This window comes from Pygocentrus nattereri, chromosome 8 (genome assembly GCF_015220715.1).
Source record: "Pygocentrus nattereri isolate fPygNat1 chromosome 8, fPygNat1.pri, whole genome shotgun sequence".
NCBI classification, from domain to species: Eukaryota; Metazoa; Chordata; class Actinopteri; order Characiformes; family Serrasalmidae; genus Pygocentrus; species Pygocentrus nattereri.
The window spans coordinates 1417501-1429053 of NC_051218.1; the positions used below are offsets into that span (position 1 = coordinate 1417501).

The 11553-nt window shown below is 45.4% G+C and overlaps 1 protein-coding gene and 1 long non-coding RNA gene across 3 annotated transcripts in view; both read right to left on the reverse strand.

The window, feature by feature from the left end:
* The window catches only part of LOC108410567, a 1116-nt gene extending 529 nt beyond the window's left edge, over nucleotides 1-587 (reverse strand). Inside the window, exons 1-2 of the long non-coding RNA XR_001856493.2 lie at nucleotides 228-587; nucleotides 1-195 (exon numbers count right to left, since the gene is read on the reverse strand). The exon at nucleotides 1-195 is cut by the window's left edge and continues 529 nt beyond it. This is a non-coding gene — a long non-coding RNA (uncharacterized LOC108410567). The remainder of the gene's footprint in view (nucleotides 196-227) is intronic.
* Nucleotides 588-839: 252 nt separating this feature from the next.
* olfml1 (olfactomedin-like 1) lies at nucleotides 840-7767 on the reverse strand. 2 transcript variants are annotated; one of them, XM_017681709.2, is made up of 4 exons: nucleotides 7657-7767; nucleotides 7167-7529; nucleotides 5460-5745; nucleotides 840-1957 (listed from the first exon to the last, which is right to left on the reverse strand). In XM_017681709.2, exons 2-4 carry the CDS (start codon nucleotides 7290-7292, stop codon nucleotides 1170-1172), a joined length of 1200 nt encoding a protein of 399 aa, XP_017537198.1. In that variant the 5' UTR covers nucleotides 7293-7529; nucleotides 7657-7767; the 3' UTR covers nucleotides 840-1169. The 2 variants fall into 2 exon arrangements, with proteins under 2 accessions (XP_017537198.1, XP_037396339.1); XM_037540442.1 differs by lacking the exon at nucleotides 7657-7767 and having other exon boundaries at nucleotides 7167-7627.
* Between the last annotated feature and the right edge of the window lie 3786 nt (nucleotides 7768-11553).

Sequence of the window (11553 nt, forward strand, 5' to 3'; positions counted from 1 at the left end):
AATGTCGTCTAAACTGGAGAGCACACGAAATATTCCTACTAGAAAAAAACAGCATAGACCAGCATGGTGGGTCACCAGCAAAACCAGGAGATGTTGTGTGGTGTTGTGGAATGCTGGTCAACCAGCATGACCAGGCTGGGTGAATGACAGCAGCACCAGGCTAGCACAGGCCAGCTTAGACCAGCTTAGACTAACCTAGACCAGCATGGAATGCGTGCTGTTTTAACAAACGTAATGCAGCTCATCAAAACATTGGTCAGATATGTTGGAGCAGGCCTGTTCACTTCAGGACTGGACTCTGAAACTTCTAGTGTAACGGCTACCTGTTCAAAAAACGGGCGCATCACTTAGCAGACGTAAGACGTAAAGCAATGAGTGAGCAAAAAATCTCATTTAAACACCACGTAGTCGATCTGCCAAGACACGTTTGGTGCCTGAAGTCGGCTTCTTAACTTTTGCTCTGAGCTACACTCACTGGCCACTTTATTAGGCATGTAGAGGTGGTCAAGACGACTTGCTGAAGTGCAGGCCGAGCATCAGAACGGGGAAGAAAGGGGATTTAAGGGGCTTTGAACGTGGCGTGGTTGTTGGTGCCAGACGGGCTGGTCTGAGTATTTCAGAAACTGCTGATCTACTGGGATTTTCACACACAACCATCTCTAGGGTTCACAGAGAACGGTCCGAAAAAGAGGAAATATCCAGTGAGCGGTCAGTTGTGTGGATGAAAATGCCTTGTTGATGTGAGAGGTCAGAGGAGAATGGGCAGACTGGTTCCAGATGATAGAAAGACAACAGGAACTCAAATAACCAACCAGAATCTCTGAGGAACGTTTCCAGCACCTTGTTGAAAGTCTGACACGAAGAATTAAAGCAGTTCTGAAGGCAAAAGGGGGTCCAACCTTTTACTAGCAAGGTGTAAGGTGTACCTAATAAAGTGGCCGGTGAGTGTATGAAAAGTATCTAAAGCTAAAGTATCTAAGGAGTAGTTGAAGCTTTTAGTCATTTGTTAGCATTGTGCTAACTGCAGGCATAAATCATCACACACTTGCCTCAAACTAATGATGTTACTTCTACAGTAGCCTCATAACGTCAGCGCACAACTAAAGAAGCAAACCTCAGACAGCGATCCTGCCTTAGCTGAGGCACTACGGTTGAAGTGAAGGGGAAATTTAGGTAACTTGTAATTTCCTCTTGGTGTCCAGTTTGTAGATGGTCTGGTATCCATCATCCCAGGCGTAGACTTGCTTCTCTTTGGGGTGGTAGTGCATGCCCGAGTGACTGGTGTAGCGCTTCGGGAAGAAAATCACTGGCATCTCCTCAGTCAATAGGGTATCATGGATGTCGAACAAGCATTTTACGCTGGAGCGCCCTCCAGAGTGTGAGTTGTAGACCACGTACATGGTTCCGCAGATTATGAAGGCCCCTTCAGCATTGTGACTTTTGCAGCTAGTGTCCCAGGTGTGTTCCACAGCTAGGCTGTTGGAGTCCAGCTTGGTGACTACCAGGTTCCCTCCAAAGTCCGGGTCAGCATGGATGGCCCACAGACCCAGCTCGTCCACGGCCAGGTCCAGCAGAGTGTGAGAGGAGAGGCTGTAAGTGGGCATGCGGCCTGCGCCGGGCAGCAGCATACGGTCAGTCACTGTGCGGTTGAGGAGGTGCACCTTCAGCACTTCGTTTCGTGTGTTAGCGTGGTGGTAGTACATAAAGCCGTTGTAGACCACGTGGCCCGTCCCCTGCCAGGCCAGAGGCAGTGAGATGATCTCGGCCTTTCTGGTCCAGTTGGTGTCCGTGAAGGCCTTCAGAGAGACGAACTCCAACAGTGTGCTGTTTCTGGAGCCACTGAAGAAGTAGATCCTGGAGGAGCCTTTGGTGGAATCTTTCATCCAGGAGCCGGTCAGATCGCCTGCTTTCTTGACGATTTTCTGGGACTTGATGCCAGAGAGATGAGTGCTGCAATCTGAGCAAAAATGAAAGTAAATACAGGAGAAGCTTATTTAAATGACTGATAAGATAAGAGATACTTTTAAAATCCCACAAACGGGGAAATTCCACCTCCACATTTAACCCATCCGTGAAGTGAAACACCACACACACACACTAGGGGGCAGTGAGCACACTTGCCCGGAGCGGTGGGCAGCTCTATCCACGGCGCCCGGGCAGCTGTTGGGGGTTAGGTGTCTTGCTCAAGGACACCTCAGTCATGGACTGTCGGCTCTGGGGATCAAACCGGCGACCTTCTTCAGTTTCTAAACTTGAAAATTAACGGTCAGACACATGGACAGGAGGACACAAGGGGGGCTTGCTCTCGGACGGCCCCTTTGGTGCAGTACAGACTGCCTGTGGAGAATTCTCCTCAGCAATCTTTTTAAAGCATACATTAGGCCATAACCTATGGGGTGTTAATTATTGTAATAAATAAATAAATAAACAAAAAACAAACTTTGTCAAACTCTGTAGAGCTCTTGTACTGTAACAAGTATGAATTCATTTTATTATATACAGTATTTACTGTCTATTGTCTGTGTATTGTATTGGCTATTTATTGGTTATTGTTTTGTATTATTTTAGGTATACGTACTGTCACCTTACTAGTCCAAGTGCACTCATGTCTTTGTCTCAGTGTTGGTGCACCAGAAAAGTGGCCTGAACGTGTTTCATTATACTGTAACTTCCTTATACACTATATTGCCAAAAGTTAGGGTCGACATCCCATTCTTAATCCATAGGGTTTAATATGATGTCAGCCCACCCTTTGCTGCGGTAACAGCTTCAACTCTTCTGGGAAGGCTTTCCACAAGGGTTAGGAGTGTTTATGGGAATTTCTGACCGTTCTTCCAGAAGCGCATTTGTGAGGTCAGACACTGATGTTGGACGAGAAGGTCTGGCTCACAGTCTCCACTCTAATTCATCCCAAAGGTGTTCTGTGGGGTTGAGGTCAGGACTCTGTGCAGGCCAGTCAAGTTCTTACACACCAAACCTGCTCATCTGTGTCTTTATGGACCTGCTTTGTGCACTGGTGTGCAGTCTTGTTGGAGCAGGAAGGGGCCGTCCCCAAACTGTTCCCACAAAGTTGGGAGCGTGAAATTGTCCAAATCTCTTGGTGCTGAAGCTTTAAGAGTTCCTTTCACTGGAACTAAGAGTTCCTTTCACTGGAACTAAGGGGCCGAGCCCAACTCCTGAAAAACAGCCCCACACCATGATCCCCCTCCACCAAACTTTACACTCGGCACAATGCAGTCAGACAGGTACCGTCTCCTGGCAACCGCCAAACCCAGACTCATCCATTGGATTTCCAGATGGAGAAGCGTGATTGGTCACTCCAGAGAACTCGTCTCCACTGCTCTGGAGTCCAGTGGCGGCACTTTACTCCACTGCATTCCACGCTTTGCATTGCGCTTGGTGATGTAAGGCTTGGATGCAGCTGCTCGGCCATGGAAACCCATTCCATGAAGCTCTCTACGCTGTTCTTGAGCTGATCTGAGGGCCACATGAAGTTTGGAGGTCTGTAGTGATGGACTCTGCAGAAAGTCGGTGATCTCTGCGCACTATGCCCCTCAGCATCCGCTGACCGCTCTGTCATTTTACGTGACCTGTGGCCATGGAAGTAATTGAAGTGATTTGAATTGAATTAAACTGAATAACTCCATGATTTTACATGCTGGTGCCTGAGTTCAAATCCCTGCATAGCTAATATTGGGCCTCATTCGCCAACTGTTCTTCAAAAAAGTTTCTTTTCAAAATCCAATTATCTAGTTTTTAGATTTTGATTTTCATCCAGTGTTTATTTGGGATTTGTTTGTAGGTAAGAACAGAGTCTACACAAACTCAAGAGCACAAAGGTGTGAGCAATTCTGTGGTTTAAAAACACATTATGATTCTGACGTAGACATTTAAGAACAAACTAAGGAAAGTATTTGGGAATGAGGCCCAATGTTGGTTCTTTATGGCTCCATTTGGAAAAACATTTTAACGTTTAGTTTTAACTGAAACATGATTACACTGTATCTCTGGTAAGAGTGATTGCAATGTAATGTACACCAATCAGGAATACCATCATGACCACCTCCTCGTTTCTAAGCTCACTGTCCATCTTATCAGCTCCACTTACTGTATAGCTGCACTCTGTAGTTCTACAGTTACAGACTGTAGTCCATCTGTTTCTCTGATACTCTGTTACCCTGTTCTTCAGTGGGCAGGACCCCCATGGACCCTCACAGAGCAGGTACTGTTTGGGTGGTGGGTCATTCTCAGCACTGCAGTAACACTGACGTGGTGGTGGTGTGTTAGTGTGTGTTGCGCTGGTCTGAGTGGATCAGACAGAGCAGTGCTGCTGGAGTTTTAAACACTGTGTCCATTCACTGTCCACTCTATTAGACACTCCTACCTCGTCCGTCCACCTTATAGATGTAAAGTCAGAGATGATAGCTCATCTACCGCTGCACAGTTTGTGTTGGTCATTCATTGCCTTTTTCCCTTTGACCCCCTGCGGAAAACTTTCAGTGCACAGGCCTGTGAACAGTTATTCCTAAATAGAAACAACAGAATCGTGAACATAGTCTGTAGCATCCATAAGCCTGCGTGAGTGTGTGCACACGGAGGGGAGGTGGAATTCACCATCACCTGCTGTCTAAAGTGGCTGCTGGCTGCATTCAGCTACACCAGTGGTGTCCAACCTTATCCTAAAAGGGCCAGTGTGACTGCAGGTTTTCATTCTAAATGAGCAAGAGCACACATGATCCTGCTAGTCTGACCTATTGCTCAGTCTTCAAACAACTGATCATGAGTTTCTGCTTCGACAGGAAGAAAACCTGCAGCCGCACTGGCTTGACTGGACACCCCTGAGCTACATGCTGAAGTTGTGAAGTTCACAGTAGATCACACTGCGCCCCAAACCACACTGAATAGTCCGTGCCACCTTAATGAGTGGTTTAAGAATATATTTATGGGAATTATTTGGGTGACTATTGGCTTCTAGTGTTTGTTAGCAACATTAACACACAACAAAAGAAGACTCCAAACATGTCTTGGCTGAAGGACTACATTTACATTTACAGCATCTGGCTGACGCTCTGATCCAGAGCGACTTAAAATTTGATCATTTTACAGGGAGGCCAAGGTGGTGTTGGGAGTCTCGCCCAAGGACTCTTACTGGTGTAGTGTAGGGTGTTTACCCAGGTGGGGATTGAACCCCAGTCTACGGTGTAGAAGGCAGAGGTGTTACCCACTACACTATCCCAACCAACTACCCCAGGCCTACACCTGGGGTAAGTGGAAAATTGTATAAATTTGATTTTATTCCCACTCAAGACAAAATGTACTTGAATCAGTTCTATAGGTTCATAAGATGATGGTTGTGTTGCTTAAAACATGCATCTGACATGAGTGAAGTCCTTCATCTGATCTGCAGGAGGAGCTGAGGGCCTGAACTGACAGCAGAGTATTAGTTAAACATTGATTACCTTTGCCCTGTGTGACGGCAACTTTCTTCTTCAGCTGAGCTTCTTTCACCTCTTGCTCTATCACGGATTCTGCTATCTCCACGTCGGACGAGTCTGGGATTTTGTTCTGCAGGTACTCCACATCTCTCTCCACACGGTCCACCCGCAAGGCCAGATTGTCCACGTGACCTTGGATCTCAGACTTAAGCACGTTTACGCTGCGAATCTGTCCGCGCATCTCAGAGGACATGTCATACACTTTCTGGTTGAAGCTCTGGAGGTCCTGATCACACCTGTTAAGACGTTCCTGTCCCAAAGGAGTGAGCAATAAATACGCTTTAGTTCAGTGTCTTTTCTTAGTTCACGTTTTAATGCACAATTTGTGTTAACTGTCCTCTAGACCTTCATCAGTGGTCTGTTTCAGATCTCACAGTTTCTAATAATGTGGGAAATGAGTGGAAGTACAAGGTACTGTAGTTGTTTCTAATAAAGTGGCCAGTGAGTGGAAGCACGAGGTAGGAGTTCCTAATAAAGTGGCCAGTGAGTGGAGGTGGAAAGTAGGGGTTTCTAATAAAGTGACCAGTGAATGGAAACACAAGGTATTTGTTTCTAATAAAGTGACCAGAGAGTGGAAGCATGAGGTAGGAGTTCCTAATAAAGTGGCCAGTGAGTGGAAGTACAAGGTAGGTGCTTCTAATAAAGTGGCCACTAAGCGGAGGTGGAAAGTAGGGGTTTCTTATAAAGTGGCCAGAGAGTGGAAGTGCAAGATAGGAGTTTCTAATAAAGTGGCCAGTATGTGGAGGTGGAAAGTAGGGGTTTCTAATAAAGTGGCCAGTGAATGGAAACACAAGGTAGTTGTTTCTAATAAAGTGGCCAGTGAGTGGAAGCACAAGGTAGGTGTTTCTAATAAAGTGGCCACTAAGCGGAGGTGGAAAGTAGGGGTTTCTTATAAAGTGGGCAGAGAGTGGAAGCACGAGGTAGGAGTTCCTAATAAAGTGGCCAGTGAGTGGAAGTACAAGGTAGGTGTTTCTAATAAAGTGGCCAGTGAGTGGAAGCACAAGGTAGGGGTTTCTAATAAAGTGGCCACTAAGCGGAGGTGGAAAGTAGGGGTTTCTTATAAAGTGGCCAGAGAGTGGAAGTGCAAGATAGGAGTTTCTAATAAAGTGGCCAGTATGTGGAGGTGGAAAGTAGGGGTTTCTAATAAAGTGGCCAGTGAATGGAAACACAAGGTAGTTGTTTCTAATAAAGTGACCAGAGAGTGGAAGCACGAGGTGGGTGTTCCTAATAAAGAAGCCAATGACTGGAAGTAAAAGGCGGGAGTTTCTAATGAAGTGGCCAGTAAGGTAAAGCCTAAGATAACAAAGTGGCCACAAAGTGGAAATACAAGGAAGGAGTTTCCAATAAAGTGGCCAGTTAGTAGAAGTACACGGTAGGAATTTCTAGTAATGTAGCCAGTGAATGGAAACACAAGGTAGTCGTTTCTAATAAAGTGGATGATTAATATATATCTATATATATATATAAAGCACTTGCATGTAAAATGGAAATGAACAAAAGCTTTTTAAGTTATTAAGACACCTCAAATCCCGAAGGAAACATTTCATCATGTAAGGTAACTGGATTTAAAACTGAAGCTGGAGCAAATTTAGCTACAGGTTTGCTCCCACTGAAAATCTGAATGTGCTCTGGCTGAAAAAACAGACGCTCACATGTGTCAGAATCTCTTACCTCCAGCTCCTGGAGTCGCCTCTGAAAGTATTGCATCATGAACACATCCTGGGTCGTTCTTTGAGCTTGTCCAGTGCCCAGGGGCAGCAGCAGCAGGGGTAGGAGTTTCCAAAGCATTCTGCTCATCTAACCTTTTTCTTCCAATCACTTTTCTAAGCGCTGATAATTAGGAGAAGTTCTGCGCCATCCAAGTGCCTGACACAAGAAGAGTCTGCTGAAATTCCGGAGGCATCTGGTTGTTTGTTATTCCACGCTTTGCAGTTTCTGGGACTCGGTCCGAATGATCTTCAGAGGCAGGTCCTTACAGGCTGTCGCTGTGTGTGGAGCCTTAATCGTCTCCAGATGTCCTGACACGTCCCCACACTGTAGAAGATCATTACCACAGATCACATTATACATTAAAAATGTTAAGATCATGCATCTGCCGTGGTTTAAAAGGCAGCAAATTCAGGAATTTTGGTTTACAGAGCAGAAAAAGTAAGAGACGCACATTAAGGAGTGGAGAATGGAGACCAAACAGGAGGAGCTGTGGCAGGGAATGGTCAGACAGAGGCTTTTTGAGAATTGGGTCAGCCTGTCTTCTGGACTGTCTTGCTTTTCCTTGGCCATAAACTCAGAGAACTTCTTATTCGAATTTTCCGTTCCACCTTAAATATTGCAGGAGTTACATTCTTCGGCCAGAATGTTACTGCTGCACTGTTTGAGGTGCAACCTGAGCTTCGTCCACAAACAAAACCAGGCCCAACCAACAGTAAGAGCACCAATACGTGTTGCAGTGATACTGAATGTGGGAAAATATGTTATTAAACTGCTGGTGAAGTTTTAGGGTTTTAGGTTTCTGGGTTTCTAGGTTGCTGTCTTCACCCAAATAGTTTATTCTCAGCAGAGCAGCCTTTGCTTTTGATATTTATTTTAGAAATTCTCACCAGTAGAGGGTAGCACACTGCAAAACCAGTCCAGTCCAAAAGAAAAAAAAATCTAGGCTATGAAATGTGTCCAAAAAATACAGTCTTCCGACGGCACTGTTCTCTGGTACAGTGTCAGCGCAAATTAGACACGTGCTGTCTTCCACATTATTGATTCAAAAAAGATTGAATTATTCACTTTGTTTTGGATTATGCACATGAAATAACGCATGTGATGATCTGCATTATGCACCCAAAACTCAGTAACACTGTAATGCATGTAAAACGAATTCATTCCAAAAACTGAATATCAAAAATACTCATTATTCATTTTACATGAACCAGCGCATCAAACTTTCCTTACTGCATTATGACAGGATGCTGCATATGAGCAACGCTTACGATCTCAAAGCTGAGTCAGTGGCTGGAGAGCAGTTGACCCCATGATGAGCGCGAGCCTGTTTACGCAGGACACTCTACACCACTAACAGCAAGTGGCAGCTCAGCTGTAAATAGTGTAGTGATGTCTGTGGCCCAATTCAGTCATCACACCAGCCTCATAATGCAACTGAGCCAAAGTGCTCCTAAAAGAGTATGCATAGTGCACAGACACTTTGGGTTAAGATCATGTGCTAGAACCGCTGAGAAATTGAGTGTGTGGCATTGCACTCAGGCCAAAATGAGCCATCACATATACACACACACCCTATCTAAGCCGCTTCTCCTTCTGGGTCACGAGGTGTGCTGACACTGGGTGAAAGGCAGGATACACTCTAGACAGGTCTCCAGTCCATCTATACACATTCACACCAAGGGGCAATTTATCATGTCCAAACAACCTGACTGCATGTCTTTGGACTGTGGGAAGAAACTGGAGAACCTGGAGGAACCCACGCAGACCTGCGGAGAACATGGAAACTCCACAAAGAGGGGACGCTGGTTACCCGGCTGGGGAATCAAACCCAACTGCTATGACCAAAGATGTTTGACCAATAAAAAAAACTTTGTTGGAACCAATAATGTTTGATCAGTGAAGAACTTCATTGTGACCAGTGATGACTGAAAAATGACCAATTTCATTGTGCCCAATGATGGCTGACCAATATTAGTTGGCCAACAAAAGCTTTGTTGTGACCAGTAGTGCTTGACCACTGAAAAGCTTCATTGTGACCACTGATCGTTGACCAATGAACTTTGGTTCACCAACACTGTCAGAAGCTAATATTCAGCAAAAAACTTCATTGCGACCAGTGATGACTGAAAAATGAGTGTTGGGTGACCAATGCAAAACCTAGTCATGACCAATGATGACTGTCCAATGAGAAATTTCATTGTGCCCAATGATGGTGAACCAATAGAAAGTGGTGTCATGCCCAATATTAGTTGGCCAACCAAAGCTTTATTTTGGCCAGTAATGCTTGACCAGTGAAAAGTGTTGGTTGACCAATTAAAAAAATCTTTTAATGACCAGAAATAATTCAACAATGAAAAAAAAATCCTTGTTACGGTCAACAAAGGTTGACAAATGAGGAGCTTCTTTACGACCAGTAATGCCTGCCAAAGTCTTCAGGCAGGTGATTCAGTGGACAGTTCTGTTGGAAGATTCATAAATTGGTTATGTCAGACTGAATCCCTGAGCCACTGTCCTACATGAGCCTACTGTACTCTCTGCCTGTCCACTGCACCGTGCAGTAGAGCACGATGCAAAAGCACTAGAATCCCACCGGGATGCCTAATAAGTGAACCGTGATATTGAATTTACACTGTGTTCCCGTATTAGCGCTGTACTCATGTTGTCTGTAGAGATGTTCGGTTACCACCTCAGTGTGAAGCTCCTACAGGCCTGTGTGTTCGACGCTGTGATGAGACCGATGATGGCCCAGTATCATGCAGTTTGTGCCAACATGAGGTTTGGAAATGTGTGCATTTTTAAAGCTTGATGTTGATTCCTTCTGATGTGATGGCCTTCTCTACCTCTTGCTAACTCTCAGAAGGAGAGCAGCTCTGTCTAATGGTGGTCCTTCACCCACTGGGATGTGCATATTGATGCACTGTGCTGAGCTGAAGTGACTAAAACTAATGGCTTATGTGACGTTCTCAATACAAAGAAAGGCATGAATGCAAAGTACTGTACTGTAGGCATGGTTTCTGCATCCTCTGGCGAAGAAAGACAGGCATCTCCATCAATTTAGGCCATTCATAGTCCCTGGTGGTCTCTTCAGAGTGCTGACGCATTTGCATATTTGCCCTCACATCGTTGTTTTGTGAAAATTCTTGCCTTATTCTGTGTGGAATAGCGTTTTCTTAACTTTACTAGAAGTTTAACATCTCTTAAAGTATTCGCTCGTCAGCCTTCTCACGCTTATGGAGTGACATCCCATTCTTAATCCATAGGGTTTAACATGTTGACCCACCCATTGCAGCTATAACAGCTTCAACTCTTCTGGGAAGGCTTTCCACAAGGGTTAGGAGTGTGTTTATGGGAATTTCTGGCCGTTCCTCCAGAAGCTCATTTGTGAGGTCAGACACTGATGTTGGACGAGAAGGCCTGGCTCACAGTCTCCGCTCTAATTCATCCCAAAGGTGTTCTATGGGGTTGAGGTCAGGACTCTGTGCAGGCCAGTCAAGTTCTTCCACACCAAACTGGCTCATCCACGTCTTTATGGACCTGCTTTGTGCACTGGTGTGCAGTCACGTTGGAACAGGAAGGGGCCGTAACCAAACTGTTCCCACAAAGTGCACTATGCCCCTCAGCATCCGCTGACCGCTCTGTCATTTTACTTGGCCGACCACTTTGTGGCTGAGTTGCTGTCGTTCCCAATCGCTTCCACTTTGTTATAATCCCACTGACAGCTGACTGTGGAATATTTAGTAGTGAGGAAATTTCACGACTGGACTTGCTGCACAGGTGGCGTCCGATCACGGCACCACGCTGGAATTCACTGAGCTCCTGAGAGCGACCCATTCTTTCACTAATGTCTGTAGAAGCAGTCTGCAGGCCTAGGGGCTCGGCTTTATACACCTGTGGCCGTGGAAGTGACCGGAACACCTGAAATCAATGATTTGCCTGACTTCTTGTCATTTCAGTGCAAATGTGCTCAGTAATGACAAGATTGGAATTCATCATGTAGCATTCATTAATGGACAACAGCTTGCCTGCTTTGCGAGTTAATCAAACATTTTCCACATTTTAACTGGAATTTGACAGTTTAGACGAATAACAATCACAGCATTAATGAGTCCAATAAGGGAGCAGGGTGGAGGCATGTGCCATAACGTTAGAATCACACTGAGGGTGTAGTTTGGCTCCTATACCTGGTTGGAATCCACTCTCGAGCACCTGCACATGAACGATCAAGCCCGAACCTGAGGTTTTCCCTCATATAGCTGTACACACAGCATGCCTTCCTTTATGAGATCCAGCAGGCTGTAATCTGCATAGACCAACAGCGGCACTACGACAGCTCTGCTGATGTCTGCAT